General features: G+C 46.7%; 1 protein-coding gene across 1 annotated transcript; it reads left to right on the top strand.

The window, feature by feature from the left end:
* Window positions 1-419: 419 nt before the first annotated feature.
* Window positions 420-17,024, top strand: CMPK2 (cytidine/uridine monophosphate kinase 2). Its single transcript, XM_065928542.1, has 5 exons — window positions 420-1,136; window positions 2,655-2,769; window positions 4,095-4,296; window positions 13,408-13,641; window positions 15,031-17,024. The coding sequence occupies exons 1-5, from the start codon at window positions 468-470 to the stop codon at window positions 15,146-15,148; spliced, it is 1,338 nt and encodes a 445-aa protein (XP_065784614.1). The 5' UTR covers window positions 420-467; the 3' UTR covers window positions 15,149-17,024.
* Window positions 17,025-24,589: the final 7,565 nt, after the last annotated feature.

The raw sequence follows: 24,589 nt of genomic DNA, 5'->3' as shown, positions 1-24,589 counted from the left end.
GCGCTGGGTCCGGAGCCGTCGCCGGGTCTGCGGGGCGAGCCCGGGGGAGGCGTCGGCGCTGCAGCCGGACGGGAAAGAGCCGGTGAGTGTGGTGGCGCGGGGTTGGGGGAGGGGACCCCGATGGAAACACACACGCGCGCGCGCGTTCCGTACCCGGGCACAAGCAACACAGGAGGAATTATTCAATCGGGGGCCTAGGGCCACCGGCCCGCCTCCCATCGTGGGTCCCGATCAGAGGCGGCCCGGCGCCCCGGCCTCTGCGGTTGCCCCTCGGGCCCCTCCGGGAGGCGGCCTGCTTGCGGCGCGCCCTCGCGGTCGGACGGAGGCAGAGGCGAGACCGGGGAAGTCGCCCCATCGCGGGCCCCGCCCACTTCCCGGCGCCGCTTCGCTTTCGCTTCCCCCGCGGTGCCGGCCGCCGGTTCCCGGTTTCGTTTCCCCAGCGTGCGGGGCGGCACCGGGAGGCGCCCATGGCCTTCGGCCGCCACCCGCGCGCGCGGCGATTGCTCGCGCGCCTCTCGAGCCGGCGGCGCGGGGCCTGCGCTCTGGCCATGGAGCCGCCGCGCTGCTTCGCGTTGGAGCTGCCGGGCTGCACCCTGGCGCACTTCGCGGTGGGCGAGCAGGCCCCGGGCGCGCGCCCCGACCCCCGCGTGGCTGCGCTCCTGGGCCCCCCGGGCCGCAGCTACTCGCTGAGCGTGCCGTGGGCTGGGGGCGCGGGGGCCCGGGTGCGCGCGGCCCGGCTTCATCAGCATCTGCGGCAGCAGCTGCGGCGCGGCCCCTTTCAGCGGTGCGAGCTGCGCCGGCTGCTGGGCTACCGCCCGGACGGCGGCGCCGGGGCCCTGCAGCACGGCTTCCTGCTCCGCGACCCCCGCGACAGCCCCGACACCCGGCAAGCGCTGCTGGCGCTGCTGGACGCCTGCCCCGAGGCCCCGCGCCCGCGCCTGACCGAGTTCTCCGGGGACCCGCTCTGCCAGCTGTGGCGGCGCCCCTGGGAGCGGCGGGACGGCCGGGGCTGGCGGCAGCTGGGCGGCGAGCGCGTGGGGCCCGCGCCGGAGCCCAAGCTACACCCGGTGGTGCCCGACCTGCCCAGCGCCGGGGTCTTCCCGCACCGGGAGGCCGCCCGCGCCGTCCTGGAGGCGGTAAGAAGTCAGGTCCCTTCCCAGCGCTTAGGGACCCCCCGCAGCAGGGACGTGGAGGCAGTGGGCTCTCCCGGGGCGGAGGCTGCCTGTCCCGACCTTTCTGCCTCTTTACTCCTGTTAGCAGATAGGGTGGTGAAGGCAGCCGCTGTGCCAGCCGCTGTTTAGACCCCGGGGTCTTTCCGGATTCTTGCCCGCCAGGACCCCCAACCCAACTGGATGTCAATGGGAAGCTGACATCCAAGCAGGAGCCGTGGGGTGCCCGGGAGGGGAGGGGAGAGGCGGCTGGCTGTGCCATCTCAGAAGCAGTTATCCGGTTCTGGGAGGTCGGAGTGTAAAGGGGGCTTGAGTTTGGGGGTTGGAGAAACTTAGACTTCAGTGGTGCCCGCCTGCTTGCTGGCAGCTACTTATTTCGTGTGTAACACACCTGCCTCGTGGTGTTAGGACAAAGAATCAGAGGTGCTTGGCGCGGGATGGCTGACATTCTGGCCACAGCCTCTAGGCAGGTACTGAGGCTGGACTCTTGTATCTTAGATACATTTTAGGAACTCGGGATTATTTCTGAGCGCTTACAAGTGCAAAACCTGGGTTTGGATCCAGACGCTGGTATTTATTGAGCTTCCCAGGTGGTGCTGCTGGTACAGAACTCACCTGCCAATGCAGGAGACTTGAGATACTCCGATTGGATCCCTGGATCCGGAAGATCCCCTGGAGGAGGGCTTGGCAACCCACTCCAGTATTCTTGCCTGGAGAGTCCCATGGACAGAGGAGCCTGACCGGCTACAGTCCACAGGGTCGCAGAGTTGGACACAACTGAAGCAACTTGGCAGGCACTGGTATTTATGACCTGTGTCACTTTCAATAAATTTCTTAAGCGTTTCTTTGCCTTGGTTTCCCTAATCCGTAGATGGGGTTAATAACAATAGCGCTCTCGTAGAGTTGTCTTGAAGAGGGGCCAAGTTGATACTCCCAACGCACTTAGAATATTGCCTTGCTCAGAGAAAGCACATAAGAAAAGAACACGCCTGGGCCTCTCTGTTAGAGATGCTGTGAGTACACAGTGAGGTCAGGAACAGGTCAGAACCTTGAAGCCCAGAGACCCGCAGCAGTTGGCACTCTGCTGAGCCCTTGAGCGCTCAGGAAAGGACAGGGTGCTGACTGCTTTCCTTGGAGTCCAGTGGGGCTGATTCCGCACGTTTGTGACCCAGGGTCCACGGTCCACTGCCGCCGCGAGACGCTGCTCTGCAGTCAGGCATCTCTCCCGTCCTTCCTCCTCTGGCGGAGGCTGGTCCGTGAGAATTGCAGGCCGAGTGGTCCTGACACTTACTGCCTGTTTGAGCCTCCGCTGCATCATAAAATAAACCAATCCTGCCCTTTCTGAGGTTCAAAATGCTTTGCACTTTGGCATGGTGCCAAACACAACTCTGCCTTATCTGCCCCAGGCAGCCTTCTCAGCAGTTAGACGTAGCTGCTGCCCCGGCCCCGTGGCCCCGCTGCTGACGTGTGGATATTACTTTCCAGTGCACGCCCTTCATTCCTGAAGCCCGAGCAGTGCTCGACCTGGTGGACCAGTGCCCAGAGCAGGTCCAGAAAGGAAGGTTCCCCGTTATTGTCATTGAGGGCCTGGATGCCACAGGTAAGAGGATGTCACCTGCTGGTACTAGGCTGTGAGATTTACAGATCAGTTGCAGAAATAGACAGTCTTGGCAAGCAAAGCTTATTGAGGGTTCAACTCATAAGCCTCCTGTGAGCCTCTGTTGTGTGCCAGGCACGGAGTGAAGCTGGCTTGGGATGAAATATGGATAACTTCCAAGGGAGCTGAGCCTCGGGTGCCCCCATGAACATGGGGGAATGCAGCCCCCTTGGTGTGGGAGAGGAGGGGTGGGTCATGGTCTGGCAGAGCTTGGAGGGGTGGATCCCTGGATTGGGTTCTCAGCGGGACAGGCGCTGGTCGGTGAGGAAGCTGGGAGAGATCCTCCAGACAGAGAAATGGCAGCGTGCAGGCAGTTGGAGATTTGAAGTGGCCCAGTGCAGCCAGGAACCACGGGAGCAAAGTTTGGGAAAACTAGGGAGTGGAGGGGAGAAGACTTCAAAGCTGCCACACAGGCATCAGAATGCAAGAGATATACCCACACTTGGCCCAGAACACAGTAGCGGGAGGAGGGTGGCCCAAGGGCAGGGCAGACCCGGGACAGCCAGTGTCGTGAGGCTCCGTGGGAGGCTCTCTCTCTCTGTGTCAGCTGACTAAGGAGGGGAATGAAGGCCTGGGAGCTGATGCCAGAGTTTCTCATTAGTTTGTAAACCAATGAAGTGACCGTTTTGTTTTGGCTAAGACTGTAAAGAATTTGCCTGCAATGCAGGAGACCTGGGTTCCATCCCTGGGTCGGGAAGATGCCCTGGAGGAGGGAAAGGCTACCCAATCCAGTATTCTGGCCTGGAGAATCCCCGTGGTCAGAGGAGCCTGGCAGGCTACAGTCCATGGGGTCGAAAAGAGTTGGACACGGCTGAGCAACTGAACACAACATACATTCTATTAATAGCGCTTCCCAGGTGGCGCTAGTGGTGAAGGACCCACCTGGCAGTGAAGGAGACATGAGATACATGGGTTCAGTCCTTGGGTCAGTAAGATCCCCTGAATCGAACCCACCCCAGTGTTCTTGCCTAGAGAATGCCATAGTCAGAGGAGCCTGGCGGGCTACAGTCTGTGGGGTCTTTAGAGCCAGACACAACTGAAGTGACTTAGGACAGAGGTCAGATGGATTCTGTTAACACCAGTAGAGGAATCCCAAGTTCCTAAGGGTCAGCAGTTTTTTTAAAAAAAAAAAGAATCATATTATTTAATCAACTCCTAAGTTTTATAGGTAGGAAAATTGTCTTTGCTCTTTCTGAGTTACTGTTAACTTTGGGGAGAGATACCGTGGCCTTGGTTAAGATCTGCTGTATTTTGTATGTGACCTGCAGGTAAAACCACCGTGACCCAGTCAGTTTCAGATTCACTCAAGGCTGTTCTCTTGAAGTCACCACCCTCTTGCATCAGCCAGTGGAGGAAAATCTTTGATGATGAACCAACTATCATTAGAAGAGCTTTTTACTCTTTGGGCAATTATATCGTGGCTTCTGAAATAGCTAAAGAATCTACCAAATCGCCTGTGATTGTTGACAGGTATTTGTAATGTTGCCTTGAATTTGGCATTTTTTTCCTAATGTGTGTGTGTGTGTGTGTGTGTGTGTGTGTGTGTGTGTGTGTGTCCGTGTAGTGTACATATGTATATGCAATTATACAATTGTGTTTAAGCCAAACTGTATTATGATAATAGTAGGAATAATGTCTATGATTTATTAGCCTATACCATTGGCTGGCATTTTGCCAAGAACATTCCATAGACTATCCTAAACTCTGGAACAATTACTACTGCTTGGATACTGAAACTACTAATGAGAAACACAGGTCTTAGAAAAGTTAAGTAGCTTGCCAAAGTGAGAATGCTGGAAATACCATGTTGGGAATATTAACAAAGGTCCCTACTTCACAAGTCGAGCTTTCAGTGACTCATTTGTTTATTGGTTTGTTCACCAAATGTTATATTGGGTGTTTACTGTTTGCCAAAGACTTCTTGATTTAGGGGATTCGATGGGGAATGAGCTAGAAAATGCCTTACTTTCATGGAGCAAACATTGTGCTGAAGGAGAAGATGATAGTCCAGCACACGGATATGTAAGATAATAATCAGAGAATGGTAAGTAAAGCGAGAGGAGAGTGCAAGGTCGTGTGGTGGAGGAGGGCTGACCCCCGCTAAATGTGGCTTAGTAAGGCCTGTGTGAGGAGGTGCCATTGGCCTGAGCTGTGAATGACCCTAGAAAGACAGACATGGAAAATTGTGGAGTGAAAACTTTGCTGGAGGGGGATGCAAGAGCAAAGTGTAGAGACAGGAAGAAGGGAGCATGTTCCAGGGCTGGAAACAGGCCAGGAGAACTTCTGGACAAGTGTCTGCTATCTGGATGGATAAAAAAACAGACAGATCAGCAGTGTCTGTGGCTGTGATAAAGTGTGTGGATTTTATTCTGAGTGCAGAGGGGAGCCTTGGGAAGGTTTCAGATAATAGAGTGACATAAGGTGAGTTATATTTTAACTTTCCATAAATAAAAAAATGTCTTTAAAGTGCCATAAAAATAGACAACAGGTACAACAAGCAAGTCGTACTAGGGTTAAAGTCACCAGGAATCGGTGAAATGAGAATTAAAATGATGATGAGGTCCCAGTTTCCTCTCATCGGGCTAGTGAGCCCTGATTGAAAAGGTCTGAGCTGGAGATGTTATGGATCAGTGGAAACCCGTGTGGTGCTGGTGGGAGTGGGTACCTGCCTGGTGACTTGGGGAGTAATTTGAGATGTAGCAAAGTGGAAGATTTGAGTAGATTCTTGTATCTCCTGGAGAAACACCAAGAGAGTCTATTTCAGCTTTGTTCATAATACTGAAAACCTTGAAAAACCAATAGGCATCAGCAGAAGAAAGTAAATAAATACTGGCGTATTTATAGAATATGCGTCCTATAGCTATGTACATGAGTATGATATGTCAATGTGTCTAAGTTACAAAACCATCATTTCAAATGAAAGAAATCAAGTTACAGAAAGATGTTCAGTAGACTACATGCAAAATAATAGAAAAAAAATACCATAAAAAGGGCTGGAGGGTGGGAGGAAAGTTCAAGAGGGAGGGGACATACGTGTGCATGCATGCATGCATGCTAAGTTGCTTCAGTCGTGTCTGACTCTTGGCAACTTTGTGGGCTGTAGCCCACCAGGCTCCTCTGTCCATGGGATTCTTCAGGCAAGAGCACTGGAGTGGGTTGCCATGCCCTCCTCCAGTGTGATCTTCCTGACCCAGGGATAGGACCCACATCTCTTACATCTCCTACATTGGCAAGAGGGTTCTTTACCACTTCTGCCACCTGGGAAGTTCTGGAATGTGAATACTTATGGCTAATTCACACTGTTGTAGGGCAGAAACCAACACAACATGGTAAGGCAATTATCCTCCCATTAAAAATTAAAGACAAAAGGGCTGGAAAGGTGTTGACCATTCAATTTAGGAGAGTGCCATCCCCTGGGAAGGAGAGAGATACAGTTGACAGGGAGGGCCACAAGACTTTGATAGCATCTGAATTTGTCCTAAGCTTTTCTCCCATGTACGTCTTACTGTTCCTGCTGCAATTTCTCTTATTTTTGGAAAGATGAGCGATTGCATTAAAGTCTGACAAGTGTTAAGGGAAGAGAAGTAATTATAAATGGAAGTCTCAAGGAATTTTTAAAAAGTGAACACAGCCGAGGACAACCTGTACCCACATCGTGACTTAGAACCTTACTCCACCCTGTAAGTCCTTCCTTTTCAGTCCTTCCCCTGGTGGGAACCATGGCCTTGATTATCCATCCCTGGATCTTATTTGTTCTGCTTGTTCTTGAACAGTCTACACAGGCAGATAGACTTCGAGTGCCATTTGCATCTGACTTCATGCAACCTGTGAGCTTTGTCGCTGTTGCCACAACCATTCTTTCATACAGTCTTGTTTGCCCATGTGTGTTACTAATCCTGGTTGGTTTGCCCAGAGCTCCCCAAGCCAAACCCTGAGCCTCTGTTTGCAGCACAGAAAGACTGTATTCACCAGGTCACCAAGCTAGGAGATGGGAGAGAATCTCAGGTCCACCTTCTCCAAAGCGAGGGGCTCAGATATTTATGGGATAAAGATGCATGGTACTCAGAGGTGTGGTGAGTGAAGTGGTCACTCAGTTCTGTCCCACTCTTTGCGACCCCATGGACTGTATAGTCCATGGAATCCGCCAGGCCAGAATACTGGAGTGGGTAGCCTTTCCCTTCTCCAGGGGATCTTCCCAACCCGTGGATCGAACCCAGGTCTCCCGCATTTCAGGCAGATTCTTTACCAGCACAAGGGAAACCTTTGAGTTTTTGAGGTGTGGGGAGCCTGGGAAAAGGTGATAGCAAGTAGGGGAAAGGTGAGGTGATGATACAGTGCAGGTATGACCAAACATGTCCAGAGAATGGCCACATAGTTGACAATTTTGGCCTTCTGACATCAAAAGGTAGCTGACCAGTCACTACCTCGGGAGGGTCAGTGGTCCCAACCAGTCCTAAGCCTGGAGCTTGAATCACACACCACTGACTCCACTCCAGCTTGGGCAAACATCTCAAGACTCCTAGGACCAAGATGCTATTGATAGGGGTGGAGAAGGATCTTGTTACTTATTGTTTAGGCTACGTGATGCTTATAGAACATGCAGGGGTTTGTGAAAACAGTTAAATCAGGCTTGATCAGTCAAGGCAGGTTACAGATTGTTATTATTAAGCAAGTTACAGTTGAATGGACCTAGCTGATGCCGGCCCTCAGTTTCCCGTGTGCCTCTGTTGCCTAGAATCCCAGGAGTGGGATTGCAAGGGTGCAGGGGCTCAGGTGTACTCACCTGGAGGAGGTGCCACAAAAAAGTGCTGAGGTGGTTGAAGCTTCACAGCACCCTCCCCCCACAGTGGTGTCCGAGAATTCCCTTCAACCCACATCTTGGTCAACATTTAGCATGGCTGGTCTTCCACTATAATTAGTCCAACTTTTCCACTGCTCCTGGTGGGAACGTTAGTCATTTAAAAGCTATAGCCAGAATATGGAAGCGACCCAAATGTCCATCCACAGAGGAATGGATAAAGAAGTTCAGTTCAGTTCAGTCGCTCAGTCATGTCCAACTCTTTGTGACCCCATGGACTGCAGCACGCCAGGCTTCCCTGTCCCATCACCAGCTCCTGGAGCTTGCTCAAACTCAATGTCTATTGAGTCGGTGATGCCATAAAGATAAAGAAGATGAGCACATATATACAATAGAGTATTACTTAGCCATGAAAAGGAATGGAATTGGGTCATTTGTAGAGACGTGGATGGGCCTAAAGAGTGAAGTAAGTCAGAAAGAGAAAAACAAATATTGTATATTAGTGCATCTAGAAAAATGGTACAGATGGCCCAATTTGCAGGGCCTGCAGATGTAGAGAATGGGCGTGTGGACAAAAAGTGGGGGAAGAGGGGTGGGAGGAATTGGGAAATTGCGATTGACAGGTACATGTAAACACGACCATGTGTAAAATGGATGCGTAGTGGGAAGCTGCGTTATAGCTCAGGGAGCTCAGCTCGGTGCCCTGTGATGACCTAGAGGGGTGAGGTGGGGGAGAGGTCCAAAAGGGAGGGGATATATGTGTATATATATAGCTGATTCACATCCTTGTACAGCAGAAGCTAGCATAGTATTCTGCGGCAACTATACTGCAATTTTAAATAAAAGCCAATTGCCACACCCGGAAATAGAATTTCTACCTCTTCACATGTCTTTCTCCGTGCAAAAGAGACAGATACCTGCATATCTGAAGTTTTATAAAGAGATCACTCTGTATATTGAGAATGAAGTGTGAGGTGGTGATTGAGGGGGAGAGATGAAAACAGTAGAAATTAGTTAGCAGGCCTTCACTGTCGTCTCAGCTCTAGTACCCGTGGGTACTTTTGACTGTGGGGATGGCAAGATAGCTATTTCAGAGTCGGCAAGTCCCAAAGGGTCCTAGAGGAAGGGAAAGGCTTTGCTTTCTACTGTGGGACTTCGTCACCTGTGGGAAGTTTTCAGCCTGTTGATAAAGTGTCCGGATTTACTGCACTGATATCTTTTTTGTGATACAGTCCCCTTTATCTTGCGGAGAAAGACTAGGCTTTTCCTAATGAAGTGTGACTCCACGAAGCGTATTATTTCCTGAAATGTCCCCAGACGAGCGGCACTGGCTCCTGCATGCAGGCAGACGCTTATTCTTGGCACCCTGATTCCTTATCCGTTCTCTGCTGACCAGAATTTGAAAAAGAATAGATACATGTAACTGAATCACCTTGCTGTACTCCTGAAACTAACATAGCATAGTTACTAACTCTCAGTTCAGTTCACTCACTCTTTGCGACCCCATGAATCGCAGCACGCCAGGCCTCCCTGTCCGTCACCAACTCCCGGAGTTGGCTCAAACTCATGCCCATCAAGTTGGTGATGCCATCCAGCCATCTCATCCTCTGTCGTCCCCTTCTCCTCCTGCCCCTAATCCCTCCCAGCATCAGGGTCTTTTCCAATGAATCAACTCTTCACATGAGGTGGCCAAAGTACTGGAGTTTCAGCTTCGGCTTCAGTCCTTCCAATGAACACTCAGGACTGAACTCCTCAACTTTACTCCAATATTAAAAGAAAAAAAAAAGAAGACTCGTGATGAATATCCAATGAGTTGATGTAGGCAGACATGCATTGAAAACAACAAATTGCTATTAAAATATAAAGCATTATTATGTAAGCAATGTATAATCAGCAAATTGCATCTGATTTGAACTAATGTGGTTTCCCTGATGGCAGGAATGGAGAAAACTAAATAATAAAGAGACTGAAATTGATGACCAGAGGCTGTGATTATTTAAAATGAGCTGCAGTGTTGTCAGTGAGAGGACTCTGGCTTTGCAAAACAGGGCCCCCATTCTTCCCTGATTTTTCTTCTTTGTGTCTGTGAATTGTCTGCAATTTTGGTCTTTAAAGAGATAATACTAGATCACCTTGTCAGATGAGAAGAAAAGAGCAGTTATTTGTCGTCTGAGTGGGTTTTGTTCATGTTTAAAGATTTTAACGAAATCCATTTTAGACAACACTATCATCTAGCTGAAAAAATAAGGGAGATGGAGTAATTTTTGATGGTGACTGTGGTTAAGGTTGGCAACTTAATCACCCTTTTTACCTTTAAAAATCTATTCTTTCTGATGGTTTTGCTAGAATAAAGAAGGTTTTTTACATTTAGATGGTATCAGCCTCTATATTCATAGCCGAGTATTTAATTTGGTGAACTGGGAGAATGTGCAAAATGCAGTGCAAATTGTAGTTCTGTTGCCAAGAAGGAGAAAACCTGGACCTGCGTGGATTTTTTCAGCTGGGGAGACAAGATATATCTGGTAGAAAAAGTGAGAATACAAGTTTGTAAGTGATTAGGAGTCTGGTAAGCAATACACAGGGCTTCACTGGTATCTCAGAGGTAAAGAACCCTCCTGCCAATAGAGGAGACATAAGATACACGGGTCCTATCCCTGGGTCGAGATCCCCTGGAGGAGGAAATGGCAACTCACTGCAGTATTCTTGCCTGGGAAATCCCATGAACAGAGGAACCTGGAGCTACAGTCAATGGGGTCAAAAAGAGTCAGACGCGACTTGACAACTAAACAACAAAAATGATACACATGAATGGCCCGGGCAGAATTCAAACATGCAGCAGCTACAGTGGCCATTCTTTTTGGAGGTGGAAAGGGACTCTGAACGATGAATGACATTAGAATTGATCAACTCCCAAATAATTTTTTTACATTTATTCTTTTTAGTACTCTCGGTGTTGTTGTCATAATGCAAAATGATGCAGCTTTTGTTTTAACTGGTGCCCAGTAAGAATTAAATATTTTCTTATAATGACAGTGTGTTACATTTTTTATAAGCACTTGAATATTTTTGTAAAAACTATAGGGAAAAAAACAAAGCTTTCATGACTTTCATTTTCCAGACAAGTAACTGAAGACTCACCTATATCCACAAAACGAGTAGGTGGCAGAGAGTAAAACAACACACAGCTTTGATAAAGGACAAGCTTGTCCTTTGCACTGTGAAAAGTAGTTCACATCTAAAGTGACTAACAGTCTGGGATTTTAAAACATCGCATGCAGTGAGTGGAAAGGCCAGACAAGGATGGGGCCGTGGGGCCTCTGTACAGTGGGATGTGTATTAACTGTTTCATAAATATTTGTGAAGGTTTAAATGTTTTTGTAGTCCTTTGATACTGGATTTGGAGTTTTGCATTTGTCACTTAAAATTGGAATATGACAAAAACAGGGCAACAGTGTAGTAAAGGATGCCAATTAATAAAATAATTCTAATTATTTTTAGAGGCAGTTTTTCTGCCTTTTAAGTTGTGTTCGACTCTTTGCCACCCCATGGACTGCAGCATGCCAGACTTCCCTGTCCTTCACTATCTACCAGTGGCTTCCTTGGTGTCTTAGACCATAAAGAATCTGCCTGCAATGCAGGAGACCTGGGTTCAATCCCTGGGTTGGGAAGATGCCCTGGAGGAGGGCATGGCTACCTATTCCAGTATTCTTGCCCAGAGAATTCCATGGACAGAGGAGACTGGTGGGCTACAGTTCATGGGTTCACAAAGAGCTGGACATGACTGAGTGACTAACACTTTCACCTTCTCCCAGAGTTTGCTCAAATTCATGTCCATTGAGCCGATGATGCTATCTAACCAATCTCATCCTCTGCCGACCCCTTCTCCTCCTGCCTTCAGTCTTTCCCAGCATCAGGGTCTTTTTCCAATGAGTCAGCTCTTCAAATCAGGTGGCCAAAGTATTGGAGCTTCAGCTTCAGCATCAGTCCTTCCAATGAACACTCAGGGTTGGTTTTCTTTAGCATTGATTGGTTTAATCCTAATGGCAGTCTTTCATATATCCAGTAAAACATTATTCATTACATACTTATTGTGTGCCAGACACTTGTTTCAGGCTTTAGGATGTAGAGATTACTAAAAAATGATTTATCTAATGGAGGAGACAAAAAAGAGCTTGTAAACGGCTAGGTCTGACTTAGAATGAATCCTTCAACAGAGTTGAGTAGGAAAGGGTTGAGAACCCGGAGGGAGGAACAGTGAATTCTGTTTGGGGTCTCCTCTGAGTGAGATTCCCTTTTCTGTTATGGTTTATCTCAGGGTGTTGAATATAGTTCTCTGTGCTATATAGCAGGGCCTTGTTGTTTATCCGTTCTGTATATAATAAGTTACATCTGTTAACCTCAACCTCCCACTTGATTCATCCCTCAGCTCCCCTCCCCCTTGGCTATCACTAGTCTGTTCTCTGTGTTTGTTTCAGTATCTTAGATTCATTTGTGTTATATTTTAGATGCTGCATAATAAGTGACATCATACGCATTTGTCTATCTCTGACTTATGTCACTTAGTATAATAATCTGTAGGTTATCCATGTTGCTGCAAATGACATTATTTCATTATTTTTCATGGCTGAGTAATATTCCATCATGTATATGGACCCCACCTTCTTTATACATTTCTCTGTTGGTGGACACTTAGGTTGCTTCCCTGTCATCTCAACAAGTTCTTTTTTAAAACACCACAGGAACCGAATGGGCCTGTGGATTTTTATTTGACCAGCACACAATATTAAATACCAACAGACTACCAAGTAAATCTACTGAAACAATAGAAACAGTGACAGACTTTATTTTTGGGGCTCCAAAATCACTGCAGATGATAACTGCAGCCATGAAATTAAAAGACGCTTGCTCCTTGAAAAAAAAGTTATGACCATCCTAGACAGCATATTAAAAAGCAGAGACATTACCTTATTGACAAAGGTCCATCTAGTCAAAGCTATGGTTTTTCCAGTAGTCGTATATGGATGTAAGAGTTGGACTATAAAGAAAGCTGAGCCCTGAAGAATTGGTGCTTTTGAACTGTGGTGTTGGAGAAGACTCTTTAGAGTCCCTTGGACTGCAAGGATATCCAACCAGTCAATCCTAAAGAAAATCAATCCTGAATATTCATTGGAAGGACTGATGCTGAAGCTGAAGCTCCAGTACTTTGGCCACCTGATGTGAAGAACTGACTCACTTTAAAAGACCCTGATGCTGGGAAAGATTGAAGGCGGGAGGAGAAGGGGATGACAGAGGATGAGATGGTTGGATGGCATCACCGACTCAATGGACTTGAGTTTGAGCAAGCTCTGGGAGTTGGTGATGGATAAGAAAGCCTGGCATGCTACAGTCCATGGGGTTGCAAAGAGTCAGACACGACTGAAAGACTGAACTGAACTGAACTGAACCAAATAGATCTACATCCTCTGCCATCATGCCTTCAAAAAAGAAAGCATCCTGCAGGGCCAAAGCAACAGAGTAGTCTTGCCACACATGCAATTTCAGCTGAGAAAACGGAGCTCTGAGAAGTGTGCGCCAGATTCTTATTCTGGTTACTGATTCTAACTAATTTTTACATGTTATAAATATGTTAAAAAATAGGATCTTGTTTTATCTCTTTAATGTATATAGTACTAGGACAAGTTCAGCAGAGCCATCCCTGGTTTTGACATCCTCAGTGGCTGATTTTTAGGTGCTGCCTTGATTTCCTCTGCAGACAGGGAACTCACTACCTTTTTCCTTCTCAGGTACTGGCACAGCACGGCCACCTATGCCATAGCCACCAAGGTGAGTGGGGGCCTCCAGCACCTGCCCCCTGTCCATCACCCTATATACCAGTGGCCCAGGGACCTGCTCAAACCCGACCTGGTCCTGCTGCTCACTGTGAGCCCCGAGGAGAGAATGCAGAGGCTTGAGGGCCGAGGCATGGAGAAGACCAGAGAGGAGGCTGAGCTGGAGACCGACAGCATATTTCGTCAAAAGTAGGTGTCTTGATGTGATGTGAGGGCCAGGGGTCTCTGGCTGTGGTGATGACCCAGAAACAGCACTGACTTCAGCAGAATGGAGGAGATGACATGGCTCCCATTTTCCAAATCAGTGAGGCAATATCCTCCTAGTTAGAGTCACCCCTTCCCCTGGGACGGTTCCCTGGGGCTTCAGCGAGGTTGTTCTGTAGCCAGGGGATACCTTCCTCTTGTCCTGGCTGTGCTGGCGGCAGGGTGAACCTGAGTGAGACAACACGCCTTTCTGGGCTGTTGTAACAGGATGTGCATGAGCACTGTCTGATGATCACAGCGTGAGTCTTACCTGCTAGGGGATCCCTGTAAGTCAGGCGTTTATTTCTGATGCTCTGTAACCCTCGCAAGGACAGTATTAGCCATGTTTTACAGCTTCCAAAACTGATGCTCAAAACGTTAAGTGATATGTCTAGCACAGGAGACATAAGTGACCCGAGTTCAGTCCCTGGGTTGCGAAGATCCTCTGGAGGAGGGCATGGCAACCCACTCTAGTATTCTTGCCTGGAGAATCCCCAGGGATGGAGGAGCCTGGCAGGCTGCAGTCTGTGGGGTCGCAAAGAGTCGGACACAACTGAGCGACTAACAGTTACTTCCTTACTTAACCATAAGTTTGTTTTCCATATATCTCTGATTCTTTCTGTTTTGTAAATAGGTTCCTTTGAACTGTTATTTTCTTTTTTTTTTTTTAGATCCAGCATTTAAGCGATATATGATATTTGTCTTTCCCTGTCTGATTTGCTTTGCTCAGTGTGATAGTCTCTAGGTTCATCCATCCACATGGATGAGTCTGGGTACTCGTTTTAACCACAGAGCTCTAGAGTTTTGGTCACATGATCATCCCTGGGCATTCCGCACACACAAAGTCTGGTTAACACCAGAAGGGGAGGTGGAATTCTGTGCAATTGCAGAAGAGTCCTGAGTGAAGACAGTGCACATGCCAAGGACCTCTGGCTTGTGCAGAATCCTCCAGGGTGCGGACTCCTGAGAAAATTGCCACTGGGAAACTTAATCTCTTCGAGCGTCTGCACCTTTCTTTGCCAAATGGGGATAAATGACAATAGTTTTACTCCTAAAGTTACTCTGGAGTATAAAATGAGAAGAACATGCAGGATGCTAAGGCTTGGCAGTACTAGGCGTTCAATAAAGGTTAGCTATAAAATATTATTAATTTTTCATTTATTAAACTAGATGTGTCAAATGTTTCCTGGGCACAACAAGTTGCCTGGGGTGGGGGTAGTGGGCTCAGCCAGATGGGGACCTGACTTCAAGCTGTTTGTGTTACGGTAGGAAAACAACATTTGCACGAAGGGCTGTGTTAACACATGGGCTGACTCTCATTCTGCCTGTCTCCAGGGTAGAAGTGTGCTACCAGCGGATGGAGAACCCCGGCTGCCACGTGCTGGATGCCAGCCCGTCACGAGAAAAGGTCCTCCAGATGGTGTTAAGTGTAATCCAAAATAATTGCAATTAATTGTAGTTACTCCGGGCCAGGCGACACATTTTACTAAACCTGCTGCTGTTTGATCCATCTAAGCCCACAACTGGTTGTGTGGTTTTCCCAGATTTCAGTTGCGTAAAGTGTGTTGTGTATCAGAAGAGTGGACATTTCAGTTTTACCTAAACTGTTGTTCTCCTGACCAAAGAACCCATGTGGCTTCCATCTGCCAAGTATAATGAGCATTTGCTTGGAACGGGTTCTTAAACTAAACCCCCACCAAGTCCTTCCAAAGTGTGTCTCCTCTAGAAAGTGCAAGGTGGACAGAAGCGACTGACAAGTTTGTCCAGATCCACGGAAGTCCCCCTGGCGCCCCCCGTGTCTCTGCAGGCTTGTGTCCCGAAGAACGTGTCTGCATGTCCCGGCTGTCAGAACCCATCTCGGAGTGGGGGATTCTGAGCAAGAAACGTCTGGCTTGTGTCTGATGCTTCTGGCCCCTAAACGGGTCCTCTTGGTTAGCTCTGCAAAGTCAAACGCAGAGAAGGCCACCCCAAGAGGCTCTGACTACAAACACACCGAGAGTCCTTGGATTCTGTTCTGCTGATTTACATTCCTCTCCTTTCCTCCGAAAACATTTCTTTGGATGGAAGGAGTGGTCTGCATGGAGCTAGGTGCCTTAAGGGCTTCCCTGGTGGTGCTAGTGGTAAAGAGCCCACCTACCAATGCAGGAAACTTTAAAGACGCTGGTTCACTCCCTGGGTCTGGAAGATCCCATGGAGGAGAGGCAACCCAATCCTGTATTCTTGCCTGGAGAATCCCTTGGACAGAGGAGCCTGGCGGGCTACAGCCCATGGGTTTGCAGGAGTTGGACACGACTAAAGTGACTGATGCATTAAACGGAGCCAATCCAGTCACGCATTTATACTGAAGTTTACATCTTGTTTGTCCTCAGTGTAGGGGGTGCGTTTTACTAATCAGAATCAAAGCCAAGAAGCTGAATGTAACACTGCTATATATTTTTATTAGACAGATGCCATTTATCCTACTGAGTAAGCACAGTGGATCCTGGAATGGGATTTCTCAATGAATTATCTTGCACTTGAATGTCTTATGAGTGTACATGCATTTGGTATTGAGATTTGTTTGGCTAGAAGAAAAAAAAAATAGCTGAGAAAACAGAAACTTAATAGTCTTGTGGCCTTGGGTGAGTCATTTAACATCATGTAACTTGATCTAAAATGTGACAGTAATTCTTTATTTTTCTTAAGGCCTTGGGTGAACTAGGTGATTACTTAAAATTCCTTCCAGTTCTAAGATAGATTGAATCTGTGAATTACTTTAGGGGAATGGCTCAAGAAGACATCACCTCAGAAAAATTTAAGGCATTATCAGGTATGGACTCTTAAATTTTAGTAAAGTTTATATTAGCTATCTTTTATTATTTTTCAAAAGAACTGTAGGTAATTTATGCACAGTATATGTACATGTATGGGCTTCCTCAGTGGCTCGGCGTTAAAGATTCCATCTGGCATGCAGGAGCCACAGATGTGAGTTTGGTCCCTGGGTCAGAAAGATCCCCTGGAGGAGAAAATGACAACCCACTCCCGTCTGCTTGCCTGGAGAAGCCTGCGGACAGAGGAGCCTGGCGGGCTCTAGTCCATGGGGTCAGGAAGAGTTGGACAGGGCTAAAGTCACTGAACATGCACACATGTACATATATAAATATTTAATTTTAGGTAAATATTTTTTAAAGCTGATAAATCATGCTTGGGTGAAGATGTGGTATCTAATTATTCTGTTGGTATTATTCAGACATTTTCAAAAGCATATGCTGGCACCTAGAAACGCAAACATTTAATGCTTTCTGTATGTACCTTGCCAATGAATAAACTTGCTGTGGTTTTCTAAGCTATTCTGTTGTCACAGAGTGTGTGGGTTTTCCTGAAGGGGATCCCCCAGTATGCCTCTTGTAAGGGAGGGGATTGGGGGTTAAAGAAGTGAAAAGATGTGAATTTGTGGTCAGAATGCTTTCAGAGGAAGAGGAAGGCATTTTTGTTTCTTTTTAAATGTCATTTCAAGAAAGTGCAATCCCTTCCTCATTGCACATGTTAAAGAGATTTAGTCCTCTAATCTAATAATTCTTCATCCACTTGTCTTTATATGCTGAAAGGGGTAAGATCACTGAATATGAGATAGCACCTCCTGCCTGGAAAACGATGACAAGGAATCATCTGTTTGGTTTGTTTCATTAACACTTTCGTTGTTGTTCCTGAAATAGACCTTGAGTGTCCCATATATTTATTCTTCATCTCTGCCACAGTAATAGAACTTTGAGTCTGACACGTAGCTGCCAGGAATTTCCAAGTCTTTCTTACCCCTGGAGTGGCCAAGTGACCACTCCATGACAGGTGCTTTCCATGAGCAGAAGGGGTTTAGGAATGTCAGGGGGAGGGCGGCCCCCCTCCCCTTTTAGCCCTGCGCCCCGCTTGCTGTTCAGGATGGTGGTGAGGCATTTGGGGGTCAGTGACGACAATGACCCTACACAGCTGGGGAAGCAGATGAGTGGGGCGGCCGTCACTTACAAAAACAGGTAAGTTCTGGGTGTGGGTGTCTGTCTGGGGCTCCAACCTGGAGCGTGCGTCCTTTTGGGGACACGGCTTCTGCGCATAACCTCAGCGCCCACCTTCTCCATTTGCTTCCCTTCGTAGGGGCAGGTGTCTGGGTTTTTTGCTTGTTTTGTTCTGTTTTCTATACTAGAATCCTCTTTTTTTGCTGACACTTCTCTCTGTGAAATGTCTCCCTCCTCTAGCAGCAGTTGTGAAGCATCTTAAAAATGTTTAGACCCTGGTATCTTTTTGGAGTATATAGCAAGGAAATGATCAGTAATGCACATAAAAATATTTTATCATATCTGCATAAAGTACTTCAAGGAAGTGGAATGTATTTACTTAACGGGCACACTTGTTGTATTGCCCTCTCCTTAATTGTGCTTCACAGATACTGTGTTACTTACAAGTTGAAAGTTGGAGGCAACCCTATGTCAAGCAAGTCTATCAGTGCTGCTCATTGACAAATGAGCTGACACGCGGGATCTTAGTTCCCTCTCCAGGGATAACCCACATAAACCTGGTTACCTGAGAGCCTGATGGAGATGTACAACGAGAGGAATTCTGTTGTCACGCCTGCTAACACAGCACCCATACTGCAGCCCGTGGATCAAGAAGACTTTCAAGTCATTACTTAGGGAATGCATTTCATAAAGCTTTAGCTGCCATAGACGGTGATTCCTCCGATGGATCTGGACAAAGTCAACTGAGAATCTTCTGGAAGGGGCTCACATTCTAGATGCTGTTAAGAACACTCACGGAGCTTCCCTGGTGGTCTTGTGGTTGAGGGTCAACCTTGCAGTTTTGGGGACATAGGTTCGATCCCTGGTCAGGGAACTAAGACCCCACCTGCCACAGAATAGCTAGACCCGAGTGTCGCTAGCAGTGAGCCCTAGCACCACAACTGGAGAGTCCTAGCTGTTCAGTTGCTGAGTTGTATCTGACTCTTTGCGACCTCATGGGCTGTAGCACGCCAGGCTTCCCTGCCCTTCACGATCTCCCGGAGCTTGCTCACCACCGAGTCAGTGATGCCATCCAACCATCACATCCTCTGTCATTCCTGAGAGCCACAATGAAAGAGCCTGCATGGCACAACGAAGATCCTGCATGCCACAGCTAAGACCAAATGCACCCAAGTATATAAATAAATAAAAAAATGTTTTTAATTTATTTTATTTTTTTTTTCATTTATTTTTATTAGTTGGAGGCTAATTACTTTACAATATTGTAGTGGGTTTTGTCATACATTGACATGAATCAGCCATGGAGTTACATTTATTTCCCATCCCGATCCCCCCTCCCACCTCCCTCTCTACCTGATCCCTCTGGGTCTTCCCAGTGCACCAAAAAATGTTTTTTGAAAAGAACATTCATGAGGAGGAAGGAACTGCAGTGTGGTGGAAACAGAAAAAGAATTATAATCAGAAGTGAAGCTTGATGATGTGGCTGAATTACTGCAATCTTATGATAAAACTTTAATGGATTAAGAGTTTTTTCTAATGGGTGAGCAAAGGAAGTGCTTTTTTGAGATGGACTCTACTCCTGGTGAAGATGCTGTAAAGATTGTTGAAATGACAACCAAGGATTTAGAATATTACATAAACTTAGCTGATAAAACAGTGGCAGGGTTTGAGAGGCTCGACTACAATTTTGAGAGAAGTTCTCCTGTGGGTGTGATGCTATCAAACATTTGTGTGCCTGTACGAATAATGTGTGCTTAGGTATAATGGGCATTGATTAAATTACTGCTTAGTTGCTCAGTCATGTCCAAGTCTTTTGTGACCCCGTGGACTGTAGCCCACCAGGCTTCTCTGTCCATGGGATTTCTCAGGCAAGAACACTGGGAGGGGGTTGCCATTTCCTTCTCCAGGTAATCTTCCTAAGCCAGGGATTGAACCCAGGTCTCCTGCATTGGGAGGCAGATTCTTTACCTCTGAGCCACCTGGGAAGTCCTGGTATCGAGTGAATACACTAGGGTAAATCCTTTACTGAAATGCTAAGCAGGATGCACCAAGAGACTTCTCTGGTGGTCTGGTGGTTAAGACTTTGCCCTCCAATGCAGGAAGTGTGGGTTTGATCCCTGTTTGGTAAGCTAAGATCCCACGTACCTCCAGCCAAAAAAACCCAAAATATAAAATGGAGGCAACATTATAACAAATTTAATAAAGACTTTAAAAGTGGTCCACATTAAAAAAAAAAAAAATCTTAAAAAAATTTTCTTGCACTTAAGATGTAAATATCAAAAGTACTTCCCCCCCACCCCCACCCCCCGCGAGATGGCCCATGATTGAAATTTCAGCAAAAAGTAAGGTATAGCTAAAACCCTTTTGATTATAAGCAAGGTTAGCTGATTCAGAATGGAAATTCCATGCTGAGCAGCAGTATGGCTTCATGGGTGCTAGGAGATAAGGGTCTTTATGTCTTTGGATTGCTTCCCATTCAAACTTGTTTTTCTTTAAATTTTGAACCCAGGAGTCAGACAGCAAGCTGTGCCTCACATGGACATATATATCCCCAAGCAAATTCATTTACTCTTCAGGGCTCTGTAAAGCATGCTCAATCACCCAGTCATGTCTGACTCTGTGTGACCTTATGGACTGTAGCCCACCAGGCTCTTCTGTCCTTGGGATTTCTCCAGGCAAGAATACTGGAGTAGGATGGCCATTTCCTTCTCCAGGGGATCTTCCCAACCCAGGGGTCGAACCTGGGTTTCCTGCATTGGCAGGTGGATTCTCTACCACTGAGCCACCTGGGAAGCCCTCTGTAAATGCAGCCTTGTTCATATACTTATTTTCTTAGAATGAAGAGGAAGAAGAGCAATGGTGGTTGGCCTTTCCACCACCACCACCCCACTCCCCTGCCCCGGGAAAGCTTTTTTTTTTCTCCCTCTCACTTTAAAAGCATAGTAACTTTATGAAATTCATTCAGCCTGCCACTGAGATCTACAACTAGGTGGAGACACTGTTTTTTTATGATGCCTAAAAATAATCTGGTCTTTTTCACCAGCAGCATAACTGGTTACTAGACATAAAAGTCTTTAGTCCTATCAAGTTTCAACCTCCCTAGCATTTGATCTCTTAACATCCCCCTTAGGTAACATGGGCTCTTTTTTAGAGAGAAGCTCAGCGGCTCCAATTTCTGTCTTCAAAGACCCACGCTGGCCTCTCCCCAGGATGGCATTTGGGTGCCTGGGGCCAGAAGTGTCATTTCAGCAAAGCTGGGGCAGGGGAAGGGTGGGTGAGAGTCACAGCATCCTCTCTCTAGTTGGAAGAGGAATGCCCCGTTCACGTGGGTGATGAGATTTGTTTTTTGTGGCTGTTTCTGAGGAACCTGGCCTCAGTGTAGGTCTCCTTGGTGCTCAGGTCTATGGAGCGTTTGTCTCCCATCCAGCCCTGCAGTCCTCTTCCAGCTCTGGGTTCAAGGCCTTGGAGCTCCCTCCCCAGGGCCCATATCCTCTCAGGGTGTCTTCAGATTCACAATTGAATGGGAGTGCCTGAGAGCAGCCAAGAATTCAGTGCTATCCTATGTCTGGGAAGATGCAGGATTCTGGGTTCACTGCAATGATTTCTTTTATTTGCATCTCAGCTGTCAGGGGCCAGTATTCCTTCCTCGATTTTCACATCTTGTCTCTCTTGGGGCTCCCCGGTGGGAGAGGCTGAAGTCTGAGGGTCTTTCCTGAGTGCCCTTAGGGCTCACCAGCTCACACTGGAGGGCTGCAGTCACTGATGGCTCTGACACCTTTGACACTGATAGGGCAGGAAATTGTCCATCTCTCAGGTGTATATATATATATATATATATATACATATATACTATATGTGTGCGTGTGGACTATAAAGAAAGTTGAGCACCAAAGAATTGATGCTTTTGAACTGTGGTGTTGGATAAGACTCTTGAGAGTCCCTTGGACTGCAAGGAGATCCAACCAGTCCATCCTAAAGGAGATCAGTCCTGGGTGTTCATTGGAAGGACTGATGTTGAAGCTGAAACTCCAATCCTTTGGCCATCTTATGCGAAGAGCTGACTCATTTGAAAAGCCCCTGATGCTGGAAAAGATTTGAGGGCAGGAGGAGAAGGGGACAACAGACTGTGAGATGGATGGATGGCATCACGGACTCAATGGACATGAGTTTGAGTAAACTCTGGGAGTTGGTGGTGGACAGGAAGGCCTGGTATACTGCGGTTCATGGGGTTGCAAAGAGTCGGACATGACTGAGTGACTGACCTGAACTGATGTATGTATGGCTTCCCTCATAGCTCAGTTGGTTCAAACCCTGGGTTGGGAAGATCCCCTGGAGAAGGGAAGGGAAAGGCTACCCGCTGCAGTATTCTGGCCTGGAGAATTCCAGGGACTGTATAGTTCATGGAGTCACAAAGAGTCAGACATGACTGAATGACTTTCACTTTCCCTGTTTGAAGTTGAAGTCTCTCCAGTGATGTCACTTGATTCCTCTCCAGCCATGAGAAGGAGGCACATAAGGAGTGCCTTGTCCAGGTGGAAATCTGAACGTGCCCACGAACCACTGTTGACATACTTCCTGTGGCTGCAGGAGGTGCTTACAAGTCAGGGGACAGTTTACTTTGCCTGGGGAGTCAAGAAAGTTTCCAGAAAGATACAAGATACATAGAATAAGTACCTATGCATTAAACTGAGTTGAAATGGACAATTCTTGCCCAAACACTCTGTCTTGTAACTCTCCTTCCTTAGGGCTTGTCCCATTCAGTGACTGCTTTGACTCAGTAATTTTCATAAGTGAACTGATTTTAGCATTTTTGAGGTATAAATTAAATTGTTCAGTTACTCAGCTGTGTCTGACTCTTTGCGACCCCATGGACGGACTGCAGCACACCAGGCTTCCCTGTCCATCACCATCTCCCTGAGTTTGTGCAAACTCATGTCCGTTGAGTCAGTGATGCTATCCAGCCATCTCATTCTCTGTCACCCCCTTCTCCTCTTACCTTCAATCTTTCCCAACATCAGGGTCTTTTCCATGAGTTAGCTCTTTGTCTCAGGTGGCCAAAGTATTTAGCATCAGTCCTTCCAATGAATATTCAGGGTTGATTGGCTGGTTTGATCTCCTTACTGTCCAAAGGACTCTCAAGAGTCTTCTCCAGCACTAGAATTCAAAAGCATCAATTCTTTGGTGCTCAGTCTTTATGGTCCAACTCTCACATCCATACGTGACTACCGGAAAATTAAATACAAATTATAAATTAAGTACAAAACTTCTAATTTGGACCTGCTTATGTTATTTGCAGATAGTGTGTTCAAATGTACTTTGCAGGTTTTCATTTTTAATCTTGAAGTTTTTAAACAAGTAGAATATTTAAGATATTTGTATAAGAAAGCATTGTAACAAATTGAGTTTAGTTTGATCCCATATTACGACTCATTCATGCTAACTCTTCTTCTCTATTTTGTTTGATGAACACTTAAGTCCTTTTCAGTTCAGTTCAGTTTCTCAGTCATGTACAGACTCTCTGCGACCCCATGGACTGCAGCATGCCAGGCTTCCCTGTCCATCACCAACTCCAAGGATGTCCATTTAGTTTACAGCAAATGCATGACATTTCCACTAGAGGGAGGAGAAGTGCTAATTTTAAAAATTGAGGAATGAGCTGTTCTTTTTGCCCAGATAATCACTCCCCTCATTACACACCGTGCTTGGAAAAACAGTGGCTGTTCCTTTCATTTTTATTTAAATTTCTTCTCCAATGGGAGAACCGAGGACATACCGTGGAACATTTCTAGGTCAGAGGAGCAATTCTTTAAAAGTGGCTGATTTCTTGCTTCATGAGTTCTAAACACAGCCCTGGGGTCAAAAACGTTTTCAAAGGAAGACCTTAGTGATCAGAGAAAGCCATCTCTTTCTTTAATGGTTGTGGAAAATGGGGCCCAGAGAGAGTTGCCCTGCCTGGGATTGGAGAATTTTCTAGAAGCAGATGCAAAAATAGAAATGCTGCCCAGTTCTTTTTCTAGTGTTCTTCAGAATACAGTCGATGGGGTCAGCATGTCTAATCTAATGCTGTAACTATTTTAGACACACACCTATGTATATGCTTTTGTACACATATATGAGTGCATGTATTTTCTGCCTTCTGACTTTTGGGGTCTGGCATTAAGAAACATTCTGGGGCTTTTATGCACCCTTGTTTATTTGCTCTTAATCCTCCCCCCATCCCAACTCCCCTCTCCATATTACTCTAGATGCAAAAGGCAGTGCTTATGTAGGATATGGCTAATGAATTCAGCAAGGTCCAAGCTCTTGTAATTACTGACCAATCAGCAAGTTACCCTCGTTTAAAGAACACACCATAAACTTGCCTGTGATCTCTCCAAAATTTTTATTAACATGCATGACATTAGAGGTTGTGCTTATTTTGCTGTAATTGAGGGTGTCTCATTTCTGCAGAACATAACAAAGCATTTGAGGAAGTTCTCAAATTTCACTTCTGGCTGAACTCGGTCTGTAATGCAGTCTGTGCTCCCCTTCGAGGTAAGAAAGATGATCTTCTGAGTTCTAATTGAAAAGCAAACAAACCCCCAAATACCCAAATCTTCTAGTCTGAAGTTGTTAAAAAAACAAACAAACAAAAACAATAACAACAAAAAAGCAAGAACAAAGCAAGACCAAAGTAAATTATCAGGGTGTGCTTTTGGAAGTCATTAAAGATTTCTTTCTACATTTTCTGTAGTCAGAACCTCTGATAAAGAGCTTTCCCTCTGCCTCTGAATACCCTGACTAGCTGCTATAGTCTGTGTCTACCTGAGGGGAACTTCATCAAAAGTGAGTGATAAGGGACTTGCCTAATGGTCCAGTGGTTAGGACTCCCTCCTGCTCTAAGGGGCAGGGATTTGATTCCTGGTCAG

Source organism: Muntiacus reevesi, chromosome 3 (genome assembly GCF_963930625.1).
Source record: "Muntiacus reevesi chromosome 3, mMunRee1.1, whole genome shotgun sequence".
NCBI classification, from domain to species: domain Eukaryota; kingdom Metazoa; phylum Chordata; class Mammalia; order Artiodactyla; family Cervidae; genus Muntiacus; species Muntiacus reevesi.
This window is presented reverse-complemented; position numbering and strand designations above follow the sequence as displayed.